General features: G+C 46.1%; 5 protein-coding genes across 5 annotated transcripts; 2 read left to right on the top strand and 3 right to left on the bottom strand.

The window, feature by feature from the left end:
• Nucleotides 1-148: 148 nt before the first annotated feature.
• Nucleotides 149-2381, top strand: PtA15_2A277 (uncharacterized protein; the record flags this gene model as incomplete). The annotated part of the gene is made up of 9 exons (XM_053166281.1): nt 149-218; nt 296-555; nt 629-1182; nt 1243-1411; nt 1470-1634; nt 1725-1966; nt 2031-2130; nt 2209-2287; nt 2365-2381. 9 exons carry the CDS (start codon nt 149-151, stop codon nt 2379-2381), a joined length of 1656 nt encoding a protein of 551 aa, XP_053017519.1.
• Nucleotides 2382-11277: 8896 nt separating this feature from the next.
• Nucleotides 11278-11820, bottom strand: PtA15_2A276 (uncharacterized protein; the record flags this gene model as incomplete). The annotated part of the gene is made up of 3 exons (XM_053166280.1): nt 11278-11415; nt 11529-11618; nt 11716-11820. 3 exons carry the CDS (start codon nt 11818-11820, stop codon nt 11278-11280), a joined length of 333 nt encoding a protein of 110 aa, XP_053017518.1.
• A 184-nt stretch (nt 11821-12004) lies between these two features.
• PtA15_2A275 (uncharacterized protein) lies at nt 12005-12778 on the top strand (the record flags this gene model as incomplete). Its single annotated transcript, XM_053166279.1, has 3 exons — nt 12005-12049; nt 12114-12583; nt 12679-12778. The coding sequence occupies 3 exons, from the start codon at nt 12005-12007 to the stop codon at nt 12776-12778; spliced, it is 615 nt and encodes a 204-aa protein (XP_053017517.1).
• Nucleotides 12779-13861: 1083 nt separating this feature from the next.
• PtA15_2A274 (uncharacterized protein) lies at nt 13862-15667 on the bottom strand (the record flags this gene model as incomplete). Its single annotated transcript, XM_053166278.1, has 7 exons — nt 13862-14421; nt 14493-14613; nt 14691-14716; nt 14814-14932; nt 15040-15346; nt 15431-15529; nt 15625-15667. The coding sequence occupies 7 exons, from the start codon at nt 15665-15667 to the stop codon at nt 13862-13864; spliced, it is 1275 nt and encodes a 424-aa protein (XP_053017516.1).
• A 1700-nt stretch (nt 15668-17367) lies between these two features.
• On the bottom strand, nt 17368-21076 carry PtA15_2A273 (uncharacterized protein; the record flags this gene model as incomplete). The annotated part of the gene is made up of 7 exons (XM_053166277.1): nt 17368-17450; nt 17522-17852; nt 17960-18221; nt 18330-18696; nt 18786-20014; nt 20126-20499; nt 20630-21076. 7 exons carry the CDS (start codon nt 21074-21076, stop codon nt 17368-17370), a joined length of 3093 nt encoding a protein of 1030 aa, XP_053017515.1.
• Nucleotides 21077-25449: the final 4373 nt, after the last annotated feature.

Here is a 25449-nt window from a genome sequence, read left to right as displayed (position 1 = left end):
CACCCGGGTCTCCCTCCATCAGCCTCCATCTTTCCATCCACCACCAGATCCACCATCCACCATCCACCAACCACCATCCATCCATCCATCCATCCATCCGAATATATCTCCACGCCAAGCCAACAGCAACCAACTCTCCAAACATACCATGTCCTCTGATACCAGCGACATCGAACTGGATTACGACAGCACCGAAGGCTACGAAGACGACGAAGACGGTAAGCTACCCTTATCCGCCCCCCACTCCTGCCGCTGCTAACCAAAACACATCCTATCGGGAACGGCTTCTTGATAGCAATCGACTTAGACTCGAACGACCCCTCCTCAGATGACGGCGACGGATCATCCAGCTTCAACATGGTGCCCATGGCCACCCAGCCCACCAAACCCCTCTACCAGGTCGAATTCAGCGTCCTCGACGAATCCGAACTCACCCAGCGTCAGGTCAGGGAAGTCGAACATGTCGCCGGAATCATCGGAATCGCCGGGAAGGATGCCGCCCTCGTCCTCCGATACTTCGGCTGGAACAAGGACCTTCTCATGGAAAAATACATGGTACTTGCCTCCTCCACCCTGGGCCCTCCTGTTTCGCACTTTTTTTGATACCTCATTCATTCTTCCTCCGTAGGATTCACCAGAGAAAGTCTTCCGAGACGTCGGAATCAGGACCGACCTCGAGCTCAACAAACCTTCGTCATCCAAGCGCCGGACACGCTCTACGCCGCAATTTGAATGCCAGATCTGCTTCAACAACGAGCCCGGCCAGGACACGATCTACCTGCCCTCCTGTCCGCCCTTGCCGAAAGACAAAGGGGCGCCGGCCAGCAGCGGCGGCTCGCAGTCAGTCAAACACGAGTTCTGTCGAGACTGCTATACGTTCTACGTTGAGGCGAAGATCAAGGAGGGCGAGTCGCGGACGATCGAATGCATGGAGTCCGAATGCAAGCAGATTGTGGACGAAAATACGATTGTCAACCTGCTCACCGCTAGGGACGCTAGTCTGCCCGAGGCCGACAAACTCATGGCCCGCTTCCAAACCCTCCTCAACCGCACCTTTGTCGACGATAATCCCGCGCTCAAGTTCTGCCCCGCCCCGAACTGCATCTACACCATCGAGTGTCATGTCTCCAAGAAGAGCCTCGACACCGTCGTTCCCAGCGTCACCTGTCTCTGTGGCCAAAGGTATGCTCATACATCACTCACCCAGCTCGCTGGCCAGACTACTAACCATCATAACTCCAGATTCTGCTTTGGTTGTTCGTTGGCAGATCATCAGCCCTGCATATGTCCCATCGTCAAGCTCTGGTTACAGAAATGCGAGGATGATAGTGAGACGGCGAACTGGATCTCGGCAAACACCAAGGAATGCACGAAGTGTCACTCGACCATCGAGAAGAACGGGGGCTGCAATGTACGTCCGTCAACCTACATGCCCGAATGGCTCATCAAACTCACTCCTCTTTTTCTAGCATATGACTTGCAAGAAGTGCAAGCATGAGTTCTGTTGGGTCTGTACCGGCCTTTGGGCCGACCATGGCACCGCTTGGTACAGCTGTAACAGATTTGAAGAGCGGGACGAGGTTGGGAAAGACCAACAATCCAAGTCTCGAGCCTCCCTCGAAAGATACTTACATGTAAGCTCTCTGCGTCCCCGCACAAACATACACACTCTCTTTCTGGAGCCCGTCTAACTAACAAATTTGTTTGGATGACGAAACACAAAGTATTATAACCGGTTTGCAAACCACGAGACATCGTTGAGGCTAGACAAGGAGTTGCACGCGAAGACGGAGAAGAAGATGGAGGAGATCCAGCACGCCTCGAACCTGAGCTGGATCGAGGTGCAGTTCCTGAACAAGGCAGTAGAGACCTTGAGCGTGTGTCGGACGACGCTGAAGTGGACCTATGCGATGGCCTTCTATCTCGAGAGGAACAACTTCACCGCGCTCTTCGAAGACAACCAACGGTACTCCCCTCCCCACCCTCCCCCCTCGTCATCCTCCCAAAACACTAACCCTGTTTCTCTCCAGTGATCTCGAACAGGCCGTCGAAGACCTCTCCGGACTCCTGGAGTCGCCCATCGAGGCCGACACAATCGCCGAACTCCGCCAGAAAGTCACCGACAAAACCGTCCGTCTGCTTTGTCACCCCCCCCAACCCCCTCCTTCTCTTCACATCAGGCTGATTTGGTGAGGACTTTGGTTTCAGGTCTATGTGCACAAGAGGAACGAGATCATGCTCGAGGAGACTGCGAGGGATTACCAAGACGGTCGGGTGTTCTGGAACAGTGCGTCTTCCCTTTTTCCCCACCCTGCCGGCCGAGTCGCCCGCTAATCTTTCTTTCGCCCCCTCCCCACAACAAAGCCAACTTCAAACTGTGAACACTTCTGACCTCCCTCCTTCCATGTGTCGCACGAGACACCATGTTTTCTCAAGTCTCCGACGAAGAAAGAAAGCGTGGCCCTCCTTCGCCGCCTTTTCCTCCATTTTCTTTTTCTTTTTGGTGCTCAATAGCTGTGTGACGGAGATGGGAGGAGGGGGAGGCCCGATATCACGAACAGGATGTAGGACGACAGCACGCACATATATCATCGATCGACGTATCCGCCACGAGTCTCGATCTCTCTCTCCTTTGACCCATGGGGTTTTTTATCCCAGCCTCCCGCCCAGCCTTCATCGCTTGCTCCACGCCCCTCCTTGTCCCCCGCGTGCCCCGCGTCTCGTCTGCACTCTTTCTTCCCCGTCGATTTATTTGTACGCCGCTCCATCATCGTGTCTTCCTTTCCTGACCCCCCTGTTTTCCTCCTGCTCCTGTTGCCGCTGCTGTTGCTATTAGTGTGTCCCGTCCGAACGCCGTTTATTCCTCTGTTTTCACCCTGCTACTATGTGTACCCCCATCTGCTTCCCGCCCCCACTCTCACACCTCTAGCCAGATACTTTCTTAACTGCCTCACACTTACCCCCTTTTCCTGCTTCATCTTGTCTGTAAAAATCTCCCCTTTAGTATATTTGAACTGAAAACTCATTTAAACCCATTTGCTCAGTCTAGTGATAAGTTGATCACCAAGGAAGATTTCCTCATCTTCACCAGCTTCCATCAGCTGGGTTTGCATCTGAGACCTCCTAGCAACACCTTGAGTGCCCCCAAATTGTCTAAAATTGCCCCACACGTCTCCACAGCTGGTGCATGCTTGATTTTGTTGCACTAATTACCAAAAAAGAGCAAATGAATAATCTGAGAATCAGTTGAATTTATCAAAAGGTCAGGGCTTTTGCCCATTCCTTTTGCAAGTGATTTTATGTAGTTTTATGTCTTGTTTTTTTTTCTTTCTTTCCCTTTTTTGCTTATTAAGTAATTCAACTATGTTTGGGTATCTTCATATCATGTGTATGGAACCAGGGATTCCCAGTATGGGATCCAGGCCATTGCAATCTGGACATGGTCTGACACAGCATGGGACTACACATTGGCACCTCCCACCAACTTCGTCAATTTCCAAGGGGAGCTCTGGTTTGGTGGGGCTGGTTATGGTGACCGGATCTCCAGATAAGGGCAGAGGGGCAGCCATCACAAGTGACTGGAACGTGGCACTGATGAGGATTAGGAGTGCAGCTTTCTGACACATGTCTTGGTCTAGATTTGAGCCTGGTTTGTGTGTTGCAGTCACGGTTCCAATGGTGTATGCTTGCGGAGGAGCTTTGTTGTCACTGAGACAAGCGGGATCTAGCTGGGCTTGATGAGAGGAAAAGGTCTAACAATCAATGTGAATTGAACACAGGTCAGCTGAGAAATACATTGGATGATGCAGGAAAGGCAATCAGATTGAACTGACTTCTTAACCACTATGCTACCAAGGACATATCCTCTGAGGTTCTTTTATGCTATTTGAACCCTAGGATATCCGGCTGTTTGCTGGTGGGTATATGGGCTAAAATATTTGCTGTTTGGGCCCTCCCAACTATCCTGGAATGCACCTCTCTCCTATAGTAAAATAAACTCATCTCCACCTTTATAGTTCAAAAAAGAAGCCGGTGGATTATTAAAAGCTGGATTTCAGGGGCAGTGTGATATGAGTGTAGCAGTAACCAATCTTCACATATTCCATTATAATAATCAAGTGGGCATGGGCTTTTCCTGGTGAAGCAACCTCAAATGTTCATTTTCTTTCTCAAAATCCAAGTAATATTGTAGCAATGCCAGCATAATTAGGCTTGTTGAGGGTAGTTCATCTGGGAAGTCCAACCTATGAAGTAAAAAAAAGTTTCCTGGTGCTCTTGTCAATTATTCAAAAGCCATAATCTCTTTAACTGAGCTTGACTCTGCTTCACTCTCTACTTGATCTTCTATGCTTTCTGTTTTTTTTTTTGTAGGCAACCCATACCCAATCATTTTTTTCTTCTTCCTTTTCTCATCCCCATCTTCTTCTTTTCCTAATTTTGCCAAAGCTTTTTGCCCTCAAACCCCCTTCTTTCTTCCTTCTCATCACCCTTTTTTCATGCTGTTACTTTGTGAGTCCCCTCCAATCTCCTCATCATCATCACCAGTTTCTATCAGTTGGGCTGGAATCTGAGACCTCCTAGGAACACATTGAGCATCCACAAAATTGTCTCAAATTTCCCAACCCATCTCCTTCACAGTTAGTGCATGCTCAATTTTTTTTGCACTAATTACTAAAACAAAAAAACTAATAATCTGAGAATCAGTTGAATTTATCAAAAGGTCAGGGCTTTTGCCCCTTCCTTTTGAATTTGTGTGTATTTTTTATTTTTTATCTTTCCTTTTCTTTTTTGTTTTCTTTTTGTTCTTGATTACCTCAATTTTTTATTATCAATTTTTTTTATTATCATCAAATAATGTGTATAGAGTCTGGTGTTGCATGTATTATATCAAGGATGCTGGAATCTGGGTCTTTTCCAATACAGAAATGGACATCAAGCTTGCTTTTTCCACCAGGATGGGGGTTGCCAAAGTACACCAGATCAGGTATGGTGGGGCTGGTTGGGGTTGCAGAACCAGAAGTGTGCACAGGAGAAGCCAATACAAGTGATTGGAACGCAGCACCAATCAGAATCAGAAGGGCAGGACGCTGGAACATGACTTGATTTAGTGTATAATATACTGGGGATCTTTGTTATTGATGAGACAAGTGGGATCTAATTATGCCTGATGAAAGAAAGATGTCTAGCAAGCAATGAGAATTGAACACAGGTTAGCTATATGGAACTTGTGACAATACAGGAAAGGGAGCAGAGTAAACTGACATTTTAACCACTAGGCTACCAAGGGGGTATCCACTGAGGTTCTCCTCTGCTATTTAAACCCTAGGATCTTTATTTTTCTTGTGGGTATTTGGGTTATATGCAGTCTTTGGGCCCTCTGAAATTTCTTGGAATTCATCTCTCTCCTACAGATCCTCTCCGCCTGTAGATTTTGAAGAAAGCAGCTGAAGTGGATTATTAGAAGCTTGACTTCAGGGTTGGTGTAATATGACTGCAGTATTCATCAATGTTGAAAGATTGAATTAAAAACAATCAATTAGTGGACATTGATTTTTCCTGGTGAAGCAACCACAATTCTTCATGTTTGTTCATAAAATCTGAGTTTTTTTTTGGCTTATACATCAATTTCACTTCCAGAAGAATTGGGTGGGTTGAGAGAATCCCAGTTAAGTCAGGAACTAATCAACTGATTAAAGATTTATGGATATCAAAAAATGAAAGACAAACCAAGATACAGTGTGGCTAGTTTTTTTGACATCAATTTGTTTTTGCATTAGATCTCTTGGATTGAAACTTGGAATGGCTCCTTCAATCAAAATTCACAACCTCTTCTCCTAATTGGGTACCTGGTGACAGGATTACACAAACTTTGCAATTATGTCCTCAAGTTTATTCAGCTGTCTTGTCTTTACTGAGCATTGGAATATCAAACCCTCTGGTCTTGACCCTTGTTTGTCTACTGCATGGCTTCCATTTCAGTCAAACCAAAAAATTTCTGATGACCAACATGCTTTATTTTGAACAGCTTTTTGGAAGATACTTGATTTCTTTCAGAAGTACCATAAGCCTCAAGGATATCAGAGATAGCCCACTAATAGAGATGACTACTTGACAAACCACCTTGAAGTGAAAAACCTGGCCAATCTTGGCATACTAGCAAGATGCCATCTAATTTATTCTTGATGAAAATTTCCTGCAATCAATTTGCATTGAATTTTTTTAGCTGTGATTCTGCTCCTGCTGGACTATCAAACAGCCCCTTTTTCCTCTGCAGATAGTTGTACTTGATTCAAATAGGTTAGATGATGATTAGTGGGCTGAAATTATGTGTCATCTATGTAGTGAAACTTTTTCTTTCCTGTTTTTGTTTTTACAAAAAGCATATCATCATAGGGTTGGGGAGCTCTTTTCCAGGAAGTATTTTCTTGGTAGATAACATGGACTCACAATATTTGAAAGGCTCTTGCTCATTCTGCGCTGGCAAAAGTGCAGTTTCAGTGCAGCACAGTGGGTACCTGCTACTTGTTGGAATTCTTGGTCTCCATCTTAAGGTTTGCAGTCAAAGTGCGGTCCTTCATGGTTTGCGGTCACTGTGCGCACAGGACGATGCGGCGCAAGGCTACTACGATAACGTCAAGAGAGTTACAAGTGCTCATGCTCTATTTGTAGAGCAGTTGACCATCCTCTTCAGGAGTCGGACCCTGTTGACCATTCATCCAATCCTTTCTTCCTCATCTCAACCACAATTCTTCAACCTGCGGTCAATAAACTTAAACCATTGTTGTATCCCCGGATTGCTTGTCGAGGTCCTCAGTCTAGGCTAGCTTTTCACAGGTTGTTGAGGTCCTCAGTCTAGGCTAGCTGTTCACAGGTTCTTTCATTTTTCTATTTATCCTTCTTATTGACCATTGTTTTCTCAAAGACCTAACCACTTCTATTTCATTATTAGCTTCAAAGTCCTAGTGTGTATTTTTGGTTCTGGTTTCAATTTTTCTCATCTTTTACCTTAGTTCCTGTTTTATTAGGTAAAAACTATCTTAATTGTATTTACTTTATCTTTATCCCACTTTCTTAAATCCACAGAATTCTAGACCTGCAGATATTTTATATACCCACCAGCAACACCCCACCGCACCATTTTACACTGCTGAGATGGTGGGAGTGGCTAGAAGTTGGAGCAGTGCACCTTGAAGGGGAGGCGGGAGTGGGTTTCCATAGGACTTGAAAGGGCCCACACAAATTGAGTGGGATGCTTGATGCCTGTGGCCGTGGGGGAAGGCAGGGGCTTGCCTGGGGCAAGCAGTGGGAAAGAGGGTTGAGGGGCTTGCACCCTGCAGCGGCGTAGCCGCTTTGGCCTCTAGTTGTCTTGTTAGCCAAATCTTCTCACTACTTGCCCCTCCCAAAATCTGAAGCGCAGTCATAACCCTCTGCGCTACGGCTAAATTCATCTAACAGACATTTTTTCTATTGGAAAACTGTGCAAAAAGCTGCTCTGTTCCTACAAAAATAGTGTAGTGTAGCACAAATATGATTCATTCACACTACCAGTCTGCTAAATTCACTTTTGTAGTTTAAAGCCACAACACCGGGTAATACAGGCACCCCAATTCATAGGTATGTATTGAGGGTCCAATCTCGGATGGCCTAGCAATAACCAACACCCAAGGAAGCTTAGTGTCTCCCCTGCAACAACATAGTAATATAATCACTTTGAACAAACCGGTGTTTGAATCCCGGTGGACCCAACCCCTGGCCACTACCACTTCTGCGCTTGGACAACTACACACCACCCATTCAACCTTCAACCCACTTATTAGTTGTCCTCTTTACATGTATAAAACTCTTCCATTTCAATACCTGTTACCCAATTGAATCAACCTGAAAAATGGTTGCACCCCATCTACCCCACAAACCCACATCACAACTCATTGTCCCTAGTTGTTAAGATTACCCCATCCTCTATAGAACTTGTCCCCATAGAAAAAAGTAATGGAAAAAACAAACTAAAAACATAAATAAATAAAATGCTTGTAGGTAGATATCATGATATTCATAGTGTGCAATGCCACAGGCAAAGCTACACTTTAAAAAAAGAAAAAAAATGTATGTATACTTGCTGGCTCATACATCTATCCAATCATGCTGTGGTCCCTCCAAGAAGTTTGACCTTTTCCTCTTGAGATGGCCAATGGTTACACATTTGGAAGTAATGTATGTAACCAGTACCCGCGTGCGGGTCCCTGATCCTTTCATTGGGTATCCACCTCCCAGTGCCATGTGCAGGTCTATTTTGTCCTGGAAACTCTTTTTTCACCAGAAAATAACCCAAAGAACTATGAAAAAAAAACTCCAGAAATTGCTGCTAGTTGACATGCAAGAACCAGGTTCATACTTTGATCTTTACCCAAGTTCATCCAGGTTGATACTTTGGCCCTTATTGGTATTTTGCCAGGTTCATTCCTTCATCTACAAGTGTAGTGCATGCTCACATGAACAGGGTACGTTCACAGGAAAGGGGTATCTACACATGAAAGGAATAATATCAAAAAGTATGCACACATGAAAGGCATATGTGCACATGAAAGGGGAATGTGAAAAGGTATTGTTACATATATAAAAGGGAAATGTCCACATGATGAAAGGGGTATGTATGCACAAAAGGGGTAGGTGAATATTTAAGTGGTATTTACACATGAAAGGGATATGTCGACATCAAAGGAATATGTAAACATGCAAGGGTTATGTACACAGGATGAAAGGGGAATTTACACATGAAAGGGATATGTACACATCAAAGGGGTATGGAAACAAGAAAGGGTGATGTAAAAATGATGAAAGGGGTATTTACACATGAAAGGTTTATTTAAACATGAATGGGGTATTTACACATGGAATGGTTATTTACACATGAAAGGGGTATCAACAAAGGGTTGTTATGCTACGCATAACACGTAGATAAAGGTAACGTAATGGAATTTTTGATGTTATCTACGTGTTACGCGTAATGGCGGTGCAATTAGGTTATCGCACCACATTAAGCTGTTTTTTTTATGCTCTTTGCGTTATTCAGGCGCGCGGAGCCCCTGAGAACGGGCAAAAAATGAGGCTAAAAAAGCCTTAAATGGTCTGTTATTGCGTTATCCAGGGGATAACGCGATAACGGGCCTCAAAAATGAGGCCTGTTACGTTACGCGCGGGGCCTGAAATGACCCCTTTGCTAGTTTAGTAATGGGGGGGCCCGGATAACGGGGGGAGTTACGTTCCCAAAATTGCGTGGATAATGCAATGTAACGTAACTACCCTTTGTTGGGGCTATTGACACATCAAAAGAGCATGTAAACATGAAAGGGTGATGCATTCATGATGAAAGGGGTTCATGCACATGAAAGGGATATGTGTACATGAAAGGGTTGGTGCCCATTAAAGGGGTATGTGAACATAAAAGGAAATTTGCATAGGTCTCAACTCAGTCTGGCATAAATTAGGCAATGCACAAAGATTGCAGGGTAGAAAGAATTTGGGATTCATGGGTATTATCCTTGTTCTAATTGAGGATTAACTTGAGTATGCTGGATGTCAACTGGCAGCAGTTTCTTGAGTTTTTTTCATAGTGAAGGATAATTTGAAAACATACTATGGCAAGGATTATTTTGCCCCTCCTCCAAAAAGCCTAAAAATAGTGCTGTAGTAAAGCACAGCACGCTCTTTTGGGCCTTAGCACAGCACTTTTGCGCCATTCTATGGTTAGGTCTACTTTCCTCCTTCCCTCCAAAGATATACGTAAAAATAGCCCTATAATACCCCTACATATGTGTAAAATGTTGGATGAGATGTTCATTACATGTCACATGCTCAATCTTGATCTTGAATAAGCTTCACCTCAAGCTCTCTCAGCAAACAAACCCGGTACCATCAAGTTCACACTCCACACCATTGACTGAATCCCACCTGTGTTGAGTCAAGGTAAAGTCAACATCATCAAGCCCTTGAAAATCAAGCACTCATTTGAACGTGATATCAATCAGTGCATCTCAGTCAAGCGCAGGTGTAATTCTCAAGATACCAGAGCATACTTGCTCAGGGGGAGGAGAGGTACTTTGTTTGCTCGCCATTTCTCAATCTTAGGTTTGATCAACTCAATGTATTTTTAATTTTTTCTTAGTTTATACATTCTCTCATACTTCATTGCCAACGTGTCTAGTCAAGAAAACTAAACCTCAATAGGTAAAATCATTCAAAGTCTTCACATAGTTTCTTGTTGTTTATTAACCATTGTTTTTGTTAGTTTTACTACTACTGGCTTTCAAGCGTTTGCAATAAAACAAGATTTCTCTGAACTACATAAAATAGTGTAGCACGCTTTTTTTTAGCCTCAGTGCAGCGCTTTTGCGCTATTTTATGAATACAAACAGTGACTACGAAACTCAAAAGCTACACGCTTCGCCCAAAAAAGTGCAAGCATAGCCCAAAGCTGAGCTGTAAAGTAGTGCAGCATTGCCAGGCCAAAAAGTGCTGTGCTTTGCACAGCAAAAGCCTTCCACCATTGGGAGCTTGATAGCATACTCTTCTCAGCACTGTTCAAGGCCTCCCCAAGCTTTAGCACTTGTAAATAATCACAGGGAATTGCATGATATGATGGGCAACAATCCAGTGGATAACAGAGGGGGGCTGTCTAACGTTGTTATGGCAAGGGCTGGTACTGGTTCAAGGAGAGATAAACAGGATTTCTAGGGGACCTGTAGCCTGTTACTGCCTGGAAATCCTGTTTGTAAATGGCTGTAGAATTGACTAGTGGAGTTCTCCACTCATTGTGCAAGTCATGTAGAATGTAGAAATCCTTAGTGTTAGAAGATTGGTGACCTTATTTGATTTTTGGCCCACATTTGGTATTCCTTTTCCATAGATGACATCTGCGAAACTTGGCATCTCATAGACTGAGATCCTTTTTACCACTTCCCTTTCTGATCCCCTTCTGAGTCTTCGAGAAGCCGAGTTGAGCTGATGTTATGTATGGAAAAGGGAAAACTAAAAGCCAGGAGCAATAATGGGTTTAGTATGAGAGATTGGCGACAAAAGAGATGAACTTCCGAGACTAGAATGTGATAGGCTCAAGGCAAGAGGTGGTCTTGACAGGAAGGTATAAACAGCTAGAAGGCACAAGACCAAGCGACATAGGCAGGTTACAGACCTTCAGTCTCGTGAAGGTGCTTTGGCAGGGGTAAATTACATATGTCATTCTTTTCAAAAAAGTGGGTCTGTTTTTACAATGGTGGCTGATTAGTCATCTTCACGTTGCCGAGCAATTGCACCAAGACCTTTATGTTCTAGATCAATGAGAACGTGTTCAGGCAAAGTCCCGGTAATCCGGATGGCATAGAGCCCTGGACAATGGCTGTTGATTCGCTGCCATTTCGCCTAGAAAGAGACGAAGAATATTATAGGATGTCAGAAACAAGACGGCCAGATCCAACTAATGACGCGAAAGATTCATCCGAAGAGAAACCGATCAGGACTAAGAAAAGACTCACTACCCATGATTCTTTCGGGTTCATCATGGCGACCGTGCCATCGAATGTGCCAGAAGTACATTCGACGATCTTCTCGGGGTTACCTTTCAACTAATTGAGCGCGAGAAAAAACATGTACAAGGTAGAAGCAGCACCCGGATCAAGAACAGAGAAAAAAAGAGTGCGAAGCTCAGAGTGAGGTGCTTACTTCTAAAAATTCTTCGCAATTAGGACAGCCAATCTTCTTGAACCCAGCGGCTGATTGGACGAATGAACAGACCATACACGCGCGTAGTTTCGAGCTCGGCGCCATTTCCGGACCTCGTATTCTTCGCAGCTAGGTAATCGAAGGGTTTTATCTGACGGAAGGTTGAAGTGCGAGTGATACCCAGTTCCCAGGCACAGTTTCACAGGACTGTGAACCCCCCAGGACAGCTGAGACTCCATCCGAACTTGGATGCGCTAGCCGACTGTGTGCGGCTGATAACCATCTCACGATGTTCATTCTTGGCGTCAACCTGCCCGAGCACAAGCTTGTCAGAGTAAGCCCTCTTCTCTGTAGCAAAGATTCTCTGGGCACACTAACCAACATGAAATTTTGCCCAGATTGGATTGACGCGGTTTGTAGGAATTGGACATTACACTGCGAATCTGATATGTGCGCGACTGCAGATCCATAAATCACTGACCGTCGGGGAGCTGAGCGAGCACCAGATAGGACGACTCTCAGCCCTATTATCCTCGCCTCCCACGACACCGCCGACGAACCACAAAGTGGCCGAGCTGGATGGGATCGCAGCGCCCTCGACGCTCGACTTTGATTCCGGTCCGAGCCCCCAGCCTCGCTTGCTCTCGATCACCGACGATCCTCTCCAACGCCTCCTCATCGAAAGTGATCTCCGTCGCGAGGTCAGAGCGAACATCGCCCACCATCGTGCTATCGGCTCTTACAAAGGAAAACGACATGCACTCGGCTTTCCCGTTAATGGCCAACGTACTCATACAAACGCTAAGACTGCACGCAAACTAAACAAGGTCGAACGTCGTGCCTATTCTACCTCTACGATCCAAGAAAGGCAAGCTCCCTCCCCTTATCTTCACACTCACACTTCCTTTTGAAACTTTGTTTTTTTCTCCTGCTTACTCTATGTATGTCTCTTTTTCTCTTCAGCTATCCAATTCAATCTCTTCTGACACAGATCATCTCAATCGATCCGCTTCACGGATTCTCGGCCCTCAGGAACCAGAAAAGGGCTTCGACCTGCTCATGACATTCTTGTTGTTTACAATTCATTTCACATTCAGCACTCGTATAACAAAACCAACATACCAAACCCGGGGACCGAAAAAATGCAAGATTTGTCTCTCTTGAAGACAAGGACGAGTTAATTTACTTACTCGAACTGCTACTTTCTCATAACCGAGGGTTAAAAAACGAAGATAAAGCCTAAGTTTGGCGGCAATGCACTGTGGATCATCATGGTGGTGATAACTATCATGCAGGGATGAGACCAAGCCTGACTAATCGCTGATTGGTGACATGAGATAAACAAAAATTTAAGTGGCTGAGTCTACCAACCCACATTCAGTGATTAGGCGCGGTTTAACGGGGAGGGCGGGCTCGAATGCAAAGCGATTTTTGGCGGAGACTAAATGCGGTACAGATTCGCTGTGGCGGACAGGAATCTTCGGCAAGATGGCACACCACAGCTCGCCCAAGAAGGCACCCTGCCCAGCGACCCGGTATTGATTTATTCACCAAACATGGCAGCCGCAGAGGGGACCCCACATTTCAAAGTTGGAAATGGACCAACAGCCGCCCCGGTGGGGCCGGCAAAAGCTGTGCTCGGCACAGCGAAATCGGAACCATGAAAGCAGTGCTTGTTTGTAGAAAATTGTAACAAATCGGATGGTAGTCTTAGAGGACGTCAAAGAATAAGTATGCCTGAGACACATCACGCTGGATGCCTGAGAAGGGTGTCAAAAGTACAGCAAAAGGAGAGTGGGTCAAAAGAGAGAGACAGCCAACGTAGGCCCCGCAAGTGTTGCCAGCTTGGTGTTATCCATTGCTCAAAAGACTATCAGAATCATTTTTTGTTGGTGATATTTGCTGATGATCGGTTGGTAAAATAAGTAGCAGACTTGGTTTGATTAAGAGGCTAAGTCCACGCTTGAATTGTCACATGGTTCTGCTGGATTTTCGAGAGCAAAAATGTAATAAATAAATAGATCTGATTTCACCAAGACTATAGAGAAGCAGAGTGTCAAAGAAATTAATGCCATATTTTCCAAGAACAACAGAGAGAGATAGAGAGAGAAAGAGAGAAAGGCAGAGATGATAGAAAGCAATGGAGTCAATCCTTATGACTGTAAGGCTTGTGATGATTGGGAAGAAAGAGTTGCACAGCAGGCGATTCGACAGGAGTGGATGCGAGAAACTCCAGGGCGCCTGAATGAGAATGACGGCGGAAGATGGAGAGGGTATTAGCCTGTTGGGAGCCGACGACGAGGAAGGCCTGACGGGGGTCGTTGGAGAAGGAGAAATGGCGGGGCGTTTTGCCGGCGGGGGCGGGGAGCGGGAAGCATCTCGGCGGATTCTCGAGCAAGCCGGAGTGGACATTCCGTGCGAAGACGACGATCGAGTTGTCCGTGCCCGGCTTGCTGAAGTCTGTCTGTCGGTTCGAGCCGTACACATAGCGGCCGTCCCGGCTCACCATCACCTCGCCCGCCGCATACGTGCTCGCGTCGCTCACCGGGCCCGGGACGGTGCTCAGCGTCTGTCGGATCGTCGTCTTCAGCTCGTTGTGCTCGTCCGTGAGCCGGATCGTGAACAGCTTGTTGCTCAGTTCGCTGATCAAATATATGTCATATTCTCCCCGTTGTTCGACCATCGAAAGATGTCTGGGTCCGGTCCCTACAGCGCAGAATCCACTCAGAGTATTGTGAACATCATGTCTGCGTCGCATCTATGCATGGACAACGGACCTGCAGGAAGCTTGATTTCATGCGCCACCTCCTCTCCAATCCTGCCAGTACCTGGGTCCACTCGATGGACATAGACGGCATCGCCGCCGAGGTCAACGGCAAATAGCAAATCGCCCGCACGCTACGTAATCGCTCAGAACCAAATCGACAGTCAATTTCAGTGTATTCATGTCAGTGCTGGCCCAGACACGCACTCACATTGTATGAAACTTGGTGGATGTAAGCTACACGGGTTGTGTTTTTTTTGACGGAGCAGCGGAATAGAAGCATCAATGTGCAGCTGATTTGACAGACGGAGAAAAGGGAAGGAGGGGGGCGTACAATGGTCTTGTCGCTGTGGATTAGGACCTGATCCGTGATATTTCATGACTTGAGTAGGATTCTCTGATTCGAAGCCACAGTCATTGTTCAATGCATGTCTCGACCAGGATCCGGCGGTACTATGTAGACCAAACCGAGCTCGATCAGCACGAAATTCTCAATCCGATGTACATATCACATATCTTGTCCTTTGAGTGGCTGCAAAGAGAGAGAAAGCGAGCTTAACTATTCAGCGGCGACTAGGTTCTTGCCGTCGGGAGATACGGCCAGGGCAGCAGGATCAGCAGCCGTCAAAGCGGTTGAGATAGGACGGAAGGAGTTGTCTGGTTCGATTTTGAAGGAGGTGACGCTTCCGGTCTGGGCCAATCCCCGGAAATCTAAGACTTCGTTGGTGGCAAACATGCATCGTCCGTCGGGACTGAAGCCGATAAACGACGGGCTTTTCCCACTCGACTCGGCTGGGGTGGCCGAGAGGCTCTGGAAGGTCTTCTTGGATGGATCGAATTCGAGCGAAACGATTTTCCCCGAATAGCCTGATCCAAAAACACCCCCAGTCGGCACGATATCGCATCAGTCATCTCCGTTGTCACTACAAGAGTTGGGATAATCGGACTGACCACCAACGACGAGTTTCAGCGGCGTAGGGTCGATGCGCTCCATGTAATTCTGTGTAGCCTCGGGACGCGCCAGAGTAGCCGAGCAGAGCAGAGAAAGCACTGTTGAGGTTGTTCATGTCAGTCAATTCTGCTGCTTCACGTCTCAGAGAGTGGAGATACGCAGCCGAGGAGAGGTTTCTGGAGGTCCTACTTACAGATGCTGGAAACGCCCAAGGAAGCAGACACCATCGGATACATTTATTTACAAAAGAGATTTGATGGATTGCGTGTGGAGCTATGGAGCTGAATAATTACAGAAAATATATATGTATCTATACACCCCTCCTCGATGCTTTCGAGATGTGGGTAAAAAAAAAGTATGAGCCCAAAGTTTACTCAAGGCCACTCCTGGACTGGCTATACCTTGGCAATTGTATGGGAGGCGGGCTAGAGTACGAAAAGGGAGGAAAAGGGACAGCTCATATATGAAGACCCTTCCCCTTTCGGGCAGACAACCCAGGCAACGGCAGGTAAATAAATATCTTGTTTTTCCACTGATTTCTTCGGAAGAAAGGGAAGTGCAACCGGTTCTTGGACACTGCCATGGCACAGAAGTGTGTAGTCGAAGTGGGCCCTTGGAAGATTGCGATAGAGTTCCGGCGATGCTCCTGATGCTGGAAAAGCTTGCGTTTGATTGAGGCCCCCTGGGTGGAAGTTAAAGGTTTTTCTGGTTGGGGAGTGCCACATCTTGTCTGGGCAGCTATTCACATAAATAAATGGCACCGCAGCAGCCAATGGCCGGCCAGAGATACATAACAACAAAGAATATCTCCAACCGAGCATTCTCAAGCCGTTATAACTTCAGTGGTGGAGTGGTGGCAAGCTCTTGCTGTGCACATAAATAAACACAACATAACACTGCTGCTGGCAAGATGAACAGTTACGCGAGCAACACAAGCTTACAAAGGCTTTCCCCTCGTAAAGAGTCAACTGGTGTCAGATGTGCTGTGCTGCCAAACTTGTGGCATTATTTTCTAGCCTTCCAAGTCAGAAATTGAAAATGTATTTTTTTAAACGGAAGTGGAGAAATGGAGGGCATCACAAACCTGTCGGAAACTCTCATTTGTCCCCCACTACCGAAGCAAACATAGCCTCTACAGCCCAGCATCCATCTACATATCTATCTGGCTCCAAAACAAAACAAAATATCGAATGCAGCTTTCAAAATTTGTCGAGTAATGGACATTCAAAAAAGGGAGGGGGGGGGGGGAACAAAAGAAGGATACTTGAACATTAAATTACGAAGATGAAAATAGATCTTGATATTTGGAAAATCGACGTGAGAAAAAAGGTAGACAACCAACAACAAAGCAGAAGAGATGTGTGGACGGAAGAGAGAGAGAAGAGAAGAAGAGAAGAAGGAAATACGAAGACCAGGCTGACCAGGTAAGGAGAGAAAAAAAAAACGTCGAGGGCGGAGGAGAAAGCGGACGACGATGGAAGAGGAGGCAGAGAGAGGGAGGGGCGGTGGAAAAGAGTATTCAAAGAGGGAGATCGACGATCCAGAGTAAGGAATATGTAGGACCCAGACTAATCTGAGTTTTTGAGATGTGTCGACTCCATGAAAGTGGAACTAAAGACGCGAAGAGACAAAGCGGGACAGCGATGGTTATGAGGATGATGGTGGTTGTAGGTCCAAGAGATAGAAGAAGAAGGGCGAGGAACTGGAGAGTAGAAAAACTTATACACGGATGAGGGATGATGGTCGTACACAGAAACCGGGAGCAGGATGCGTGGATAAAGAGGACTTGATTGACAACCTCTCCATCCTCGTCTTCCGCGTTCTCTGTGCATGTAATGTACACGTATTATATATATCTGATGCTCGTAAACTGTTCGTCTAGGATTCTAGTGAGTAAAAACTACTTGTAGATTTTTCTTCAGAAAGACAAGGTGGTTCAAGCGGATGTCTTGCTAGACTTCTTTGAGTCTTTGTCTTTCGAGCCCCTATCGACTAGAGATTTCAAAACGCTTCGAGCATCTGTTGGCGAGGAAGAGAGGATGTTAGTAACGAAGGAGATAAGATAGGAAGGACGAGGAAGAAAGACTGACACTCTAACTTGGACAAGACGAAGGCGACTTTTTTCTTCTGGGCGATCCACTCTGGATCCTTGCCTTGATCCTCATCATCATCCTCGCCCTCATTATCCTGCTCGTCCATCTGCTCCTCATCATCATCATCGTGCTGCCCGTCGTGATTGCTGTTCAGTTTGTACTTATTCTTCTTCTGATTGCCAGTGCTCGGCTTGAACAAGCCTAGCTCGTAGGCCTCTTTGAACAACTCGCCAATGTAATACGTTTTCAGATTCAGGTCGGGCTCAATCAACGTGATCTTCCGCGCATTGTCTGTCAGCAGTAGCTTTTGATGATCCCAAAAATTGATCTGTCACGACAAATAAAGCATCATCGTCAGTCTTGGTTTCTATCTAATCAAATACACACTTGATGCAGAAACGATATGGGCACCCAGAAAAGAAACAAAAACTCAACTTGGATGAGATCGTTACTCATTTTAAAGACAATTGCATTATTCATACGATAATACTTAACGACGAAGTCCAAGTGTTTGGTCCGATTCAAATCCCGATAGGCCCATTTAACGTTTCTCTTCAACGTCGTAAACATATAATCCTCAAAATATTCGAGTAGATACGTCTTTCGTTCTAACTCGATCGGATAGTTCTTTGGCTTCAAGGTGTAATTCTTTCGCTGATATACCATCCCTGTACGATTGAAAATATAATCAAAGTGACTAGGGCATTTTTCAATGGGCCACAGGGGAATATCGAGAGATTGGTCGGTCAGATCTTTTGGGCAGTTCTTGTTTTGATTTGGATTGATATTCAGGAAGGAGACGTACTTTCGATCAGCGGACATGACCATCGTGGTGCCGTCGTTGAAGTAGAGGCCGGAGGAGCCGTCAGTCATAGCATAAGCGGTGCCATATTTGTGGGTATAATCGACCCAAGATTGGATGAAGACACCGGGAGCCTGTGCTTGGTCTTGAGGATCATCTTCGGGCGGACCGTCGTAGAAGGGCAGCCTCATCAAGGCCTCCGGTGTCGTCGCTCCGAGCGCAGCCATCAGTGTTTGATGGCACGCATCGTACAATGCTAACGTCGGGTTTTGAGAGGCCGTCAGTTTCGGCTTCCTCGTCACGCCACTCCGGCCTAAGTTCTGCTCGCTGGTTGAGGAGGTCGTTGCAGGCGCTTTCTGGGCAAGTCGTCCTATTTACATTTTTCGAAAAGACGGTTAGTATTTATTTAGGAAAGACTTACTTCCGATGGACATAGATAGAAAGTTAGTAAGGCCTTACCCGGTTGGCCTGCAGTAGATCTGAGGGATTCAGGCTGTTTCTCAGATGAAGCCTTAGTACCTGATTTGGAGCGTTGGGTTGAAGGTTTTGCGAGGGATTGTGTTGGTTTTTCTTGCTCTTCCAGATCCAACTCATCAGCATCCTCCCCGTCGTCCAGATATTGATTACGTTGGGCGCCCGACCAGCCAGACGCGTAGTCCAACATTCCGCTAGCTATGCGTGCCTTCTGTTTCCCAGGGTCGTTCTCGTCCTTAATTCTTTGGGGGACTACTTGTCTCTTCGCCTTCCGCTCGGCCCTTGTACTCTGGCCAAGCCCATTCCGTTCATCCATCTCGTTCTCTCCTCCCGTGTCTTGACCGGCCTCGGCGTTCGACATCGGTCTTTCAGGTTCTTTTCCAGCGCGCTTGTTCTCTTTTTCCTCGACCATCTTCTGGAAGAGTTGGTTGACACCTTGTCCTTTCATCGACATTAATGGTTGCTGCATGTTGGCATGAGGGGAGACGTAAAGAGGTTTCCTGGCACTCTTCAACAATTCGGAGATCGGACTGCCAGGATTAACGGCGCTTTGTGCTTCGCGCTCCACTCTTCTGCGTTCTTTGGATGCTTTGATCGGGTCATTCAACGTCACACCAACCGAGCCAGCAGAGACCACTCTCTTCTGGGGTGGCCTTTCGCTATTAGCCGATGCTGCCAGCGCCCTCTTACCCTTAGATAAAACCTCTTGAGCCTCAGATTTCAATGCGATCTTCGACATCTTCTTCGAGACTGCCCGGACTCCTTCATCTTCATCTTCCTCGACAATTTCATTCAAATGTCGGTCATCAGTAGTCTCCCCAGCTCCCCCCAGGGTGCGTTGATTACGGCTTAGATTGGCCATACTGATCGATTCTTCTTGTAGGGCGGCGTCCAGTCCAAGCTTACGGATGTAATCGCTGCGGAATCGATCCGATTGGAATTTGCTGAGTTTCGAGAAATCAGGACAGATATCGAGCGCGCTCATTGGAATCATAAATGGAAACGGCCCGTCCGAAAACCACGGGTGTAAAACTATCGCGCCCAGTGAAGGTCGCTCCTCAGGTTTTTGATTGAGGATGAGGGAAATCAGATCAGTGGCAGAAGGGGAGATAAGGGAGGGACTGGGAAATGAGTATGCATTGGCTTTGATGTTTCGATAAATTTGATTGACATCCTTGGTCTGAAATGGCGGTTTACCAATCAGTAGAGCGTAGCTAGAAGCAAGAAATTATGTTTAGTATAAGCGATGCTGCATTGAAACTAAGTCTTTTTGTTTGGTGTTCTAACGCCAGGTAGGAAATAGTGAGCGGGAAGACTAGACATACAGTATAACCCCAACACTCCAAATATCAACTTCGAAAGAATGGCCATTGGTCTGATCGAAAAGAATCTCAGGGGCGATGTAATTTGGAGTTCCACATATCGTCTTGCGTCGATCGCCCTTGAATTTGACGAGTGCAGCCAGTCCGAAATCACCAACCTTGACACACAAGCCACGCTCGGCATCTGCGCCATCCTTCCCATCTTGTCCGTATAGTGAGGAGCTTTCAGTAGCAAAGAATAAGTTCCCCGGTTTTAAATCGCGATGGATCACGGAGGACTCATGCATGTATGCACATGCGGAGATCAGCTGGTACAATAACAACCTGGCCTCTGGCTCACTGTATCGTTTCCTTAACCTCAGCAGATCGAGCAGTGACTATGATGAAAAAAAAAAAAAAAAAAAAAAAATTGAACCCAAGAATAGGTAAATAAATCAGTCAGGGTCAAAATAACAAGAACATCGCGGCGTTTTTGTTTTTCTGCAAGGTCATGCACAACTGACGTACCCCGTGTTCACATAGTTCCATCTGCAGATATACATTCTGACTATCCTCGAAACAAGAATGGAATTTGACGATATGGGGGTGGTCCATGGACCGATGGAGCTTGATTTCGGCATACAGTTTGCTCTTGTTCTTGCTGCTCTTGAGTTGGTCCTTGTTGACGACTTTGAGCGCGCCCATCTTGTTGGTTGTCTCGTCCTTCATCGCGTAGACTCGCGCAAAGCCGCCCTCGCCCAACAAGCATCCCCTGGTGAGATAAATGTGCTTGCCATCGTCGTCCTCGTACAGCGCTTCCGAGTGTATCTGTTCCTCGACATCATCAAAGATCGGCTTGCGGATCTTCCGGGGTGGCGATTTGTGCTGCTGAGATAGTTTTCCAGGTTTCGGCTTCGGGGCTGATGCTTTTGCAGGGGTCTTGGGTTGCTGATCGCGATGAGCGGCTTGGGCCATGTCCGACGGATGAGAGTGATGCTCCGGATGAGAACGGATGGTGAGGGCTTGCTATGAGGCCTCTGTGGAAAAAAGGCAAGTCGGGCACCGAATTGGAGGGTGGGTTTTCTGTATTGTTTGGTTTGATGTTCGACTCGGTCGGGTTGCGAATTGCGCCTGAGCCACCAGGATATTTATGTATGTGTGTGCTGAGGTTCAGATGGTCAGCAGCATCCTTCTTTGCCAATTGCAGACTGGGCGGGCTTTTATGTGGTCTTGACCCTGCAAGACTTTATCCGACGTGCTCTGCGAGCAGCGAGCCGGCGCGTCCGCGGTGGCCTCTCCGCCATTGCCCGTTTTCAGGCCACACACAAACATTTCTCACTGCTTGTGCTTGCCCCTTCATCAAATTATTTCACAATGCACATACCAGCTCCGGGAACACTTCAACCAAGAAATGTAGACCCAAAACCACATAGGTCACTGGAGCACTTCCCGTCGAGTCTGGGAGCCTCCCAGATCTCAATTTACACACCCATACTCTTAATGGTAAGTCCAGGATGGTTGGTGATTTTAGAGCCCTCAATACCTACACTATTCCTCAGATATCCTATGCCCAAGATCAGTGAAGCAATCACGCAACTCGAGAATGCAAAATTTAGTACCTGCATGGATGCACTAAAAGGATTCCATCAAAATGTAATTCATGAAGACAGTAGACATTTGTTATGCATTATACTACATATGGGTATTTATGAATATCTCAGAATGCCTTTTGGAATTAAAAATGCACCATCTCACTTCCAGAGAATGATGGATACTGAATTCCACAGAGAATTACGTGAAGGATGGCTTATAATTTACATTGATGACATTATCATATTCAGCCAAGACTGGGAAGAACACCTCAAGAAGTTGACCATAGTCTTGGAAAGAGTAAATGAATATGAAAATTTCAATGAGTAAATGCCGGTTTGGATTTCAAGAACTTAAAGCTCTAGGACATATAGTATCAGGACTCAGTATGGCTATAGACATGAATAAAGTAGCAGCTGTTTTGCTCAAACCTATGCCAACTAACCTCAAGGAAGTACAGTCATTCTTAGTTTTTGCAAGTTACTATAGACAACACATTAAGGATTTTGCAAAAATAAGTGGCCCACTTTATCAACTTAGTAGTCCCAATACTGCCTTTGAAATGACAACTACTAGAGTGGAAGCATTTGATGTAATGAGAGAAAAACGTACATCAGCACCAATACTGTTCATGCCTGATCCTCATAAACCTTACAGATTATATTTAGATGCCAGCATGGAAGGATTAGGCGGTGCATTACACCAGATACAGGATTTTGAAGTCCCCAGAGAAGGATTCATATGCTACATTTCCCGCACCTTGAAAGACAGTGAAAAAAGATATGGAGCTAGCCAGCTAGAATGTTTTTGTCTAATATGGGCACTAGAGAAATTATATTACTACTTGGAAGGATGTGACTTTGAAGTCATTACTGATTCTATAGCCCTTAAAAGTCTCTTAGGTATGAAAACTCCCAATAGACATATGCTTAGATGGCAAATTGCTATTCAAATCTGGAGAGGAAGCATGACTATCATCCACAGAGCTGGAAAACTCCATAAAAATGTGGATGGTCTTAGCAGATGGTCTTGAGAAAATTTACCAGAGAGAGAACCCAGCGTGAGATGGAGAAATTGCTGCAAAAATCATGGCCTTATTTTCTCAGGAGAATGATGAAGATAATCCTAAATATGATGCTCCTTCAGAAAATTATGATATCCTTGGATTACACGTATGTGAAATGGAAGAGGAATTCTGGGATGAAATCAGAAAATCCTATGATACCAATAAGAATACCTCTACCATTAAGGAAATCCTACAAAGTAAGTATAACAATATGGAGTTAATTAACTAATTAGAAGAACCCTGGGCTACAGCATTTAAAGAAGACAGATTTTCCCTTCTTGATGGCTTACTTTACCATAGAACCAAACATACTAGTGTAGTGGTCCTGGTGCAAAGAGAACATATCAATTTATTCCTTAGAGAATGCCATGATAATATCACTGCTGGGCATTTCTCTGTAGACTGCACTACAGAGAGAGTGAAGCACATTGCATTGTGGCCAAACTTTAAGAATGAAACCAAGGATTACTGTGAATCTTGTGAAAGGTGCCAAAAAGCCAACAAAGCTAAAGGAAAAAGATATAGACTATTACAGGAAATTGAAGAACCTACTGAAAGATGTAATTAATATGGATTTTGTTACAGGATTACCACCTGCAGGACAAGATAACTATAATTCAGTACTAGTGCACCAGGGCAGCTTTGGGCAAGGGTGGGCAGTTACGTTACAGTACGTTACGGAGGGCTAATTGGATACCGTAACTTTTTTTTAGTTATCCAAATTAGCCATTTGGGTAACGTAACATTTTTTTTGAGTAACGTAACGTAAAGTAACTTTTTTTATTTTTGAGTTTTGTGGTTTTGGATAACGTAACTTTTTTGGGGTGGACATTTTTTGTTCAATATTCTCAAAGAATGGTTCATTTGAATAATGAATTTAGCATACACCACCTGCAAATGGGTGTGGTTTTCTCCGCAGCCACAGCCAGTGGTTTTCCCTCGGAACTCGCGCGGCCCCCGGAAAACTCGTGCGGCCCCCGGAAACCATCATTCGGGGTGATGATACACATAACTCACCCGGGCCGTTCATCTGGCTGGTCAAATGACGACCAGCCAAGTTGTGCAACTTGATGACCGGCGAGCCGCGGGTCATCAGGACACACCGATGACCGGACAGCCGCGGGTCATCAGGACACACCGATGACCGGACAGCTGGCCGGTCATCGAGCTATACATGCCTCAATGACTGGTCAGACGGCTGGTCATCAAGGCAGACAGCTCGATGACCGGAGCCGGCCGGTCATCAAGAAGGCAGACACTGATCAATGACCGGTCATCAAGGATACACCTCGATCACCTCAGACCGGCCAGCTGGCTGGTCATTGAAGTGTCCTTGATGACCGGCTGGCTCCGGTCATCGAGGTACATGTATACCTCGATGGCCAGCCGTCTGACCAGTCATCAAGGTATACACCTCAATGACCGGCCAACTGGCTGGCCATCAAAATTGTACCTCGATGACCGGTCAGCTGGCTGGTCGTCGAGGTATACAGGCACCTTGATGACCGGAGCAGGCCGGTCGTCAAGGCATACACCTTGATCATCCCTGTCATCAAGGCTGGATCATTGATGACCGGAGCCGGCCGGTCATCAAGGCCTTGATCATTGATGACCGGAGCCAACCGGCCATTAAGGCATACACCTTGATGACCGGCCAGCTCGGGTCGGTTCATCAAGGTACATTCATACCTCGAAGACCAGCCGGCTGGCTGGTCATCGAGGTACATATGTTGATGGCCAGCCAGTTGGCCGGTCATTGAGGTGTATACCTCAATGACTGCTCAGATGGCTGGTCATCAAGGTACATGTACCTTGACATCAAGGACACCTCGATGACCAGCCAGCTGGCCGGTGATCGAGTTGTATCTGTGCCTTAATGACCGATTAGATGGCCGGTCATCGAGTGTCTACCGTCTTGATGACCGGCCGGCTCCAGTCATCGAGCTGTCTGCCTTGACGACCAGCCGTCTGACCAGTCATCGAGGCATGTATACCTTGATGACCGCCCAGCTGTCCGGTCATCGGTGCGTCCTGATGACCCGCGGCTCGCCGTTCATCAAGCTGTACAACTTGGCTGGTCGTCATGTGACCAGCCAGATGACCGGCCCGGGCGAGTTACATATGTTTACCCCGAATGATGGTTCCCGGGGGCCGCGCGAGTTCAGTTGGAAAACCACTGGGTGTGGCTGCGGAGAAAACCACACCCATTTGCAGGTGGTGATAATGGTTAGTGCTTGCCACTTGTATGTTTTGCAACATGCAGGTTGCGGGTTCAATCCTCACTGTGCACCTATTTTGACCTGACACCCTGGGCAGAAACTGGCATCAGTGGCTGTTTTACATCAACTTGAGCGCAATACGTACTCATATTGAACAAAAAAACCCACAAATAGTCATTTCTCTTGGAAAGTTACGGCAAAGTTACCCAAATTTGGGCAAAACTGTAACGTAACCCATTTTGTTGAAAGCTTCTGGGTAAAGTAACTAGAAAATAAACCGCCCTTTTTCTGCGGCAGATATTGTAACTAAAATCAAGGTATCTGTAACTACTGGGTAACGTAACTTTAAAAGTTACGTTACAGTTACGTTCCCAATTACGGGTAACGTAACGGCCCACCCTTGCTTTGGGGGCACTCCCCAGAGAGTGCCTCACCATGAATTATTTTCATAACTTGGCACAATATCTATTACA

The sequence above is a fragment of the Puccinia triticina genome, chromosome 2A (assembly GCF_026914185.1).
Source record: "Puccinia triticina chromosome 2A, complete sequence".
NCBI classification, from domain to species: Eukaryota; Fungi; Basidiomycota; class Pucciniomycetes; order Pucciniales; family Pucciniaceae; genus Puccinia; species Puccinia triticina.
This window is presented reverse-complemented; position numbering and strand designations above follow the sequence as displayed.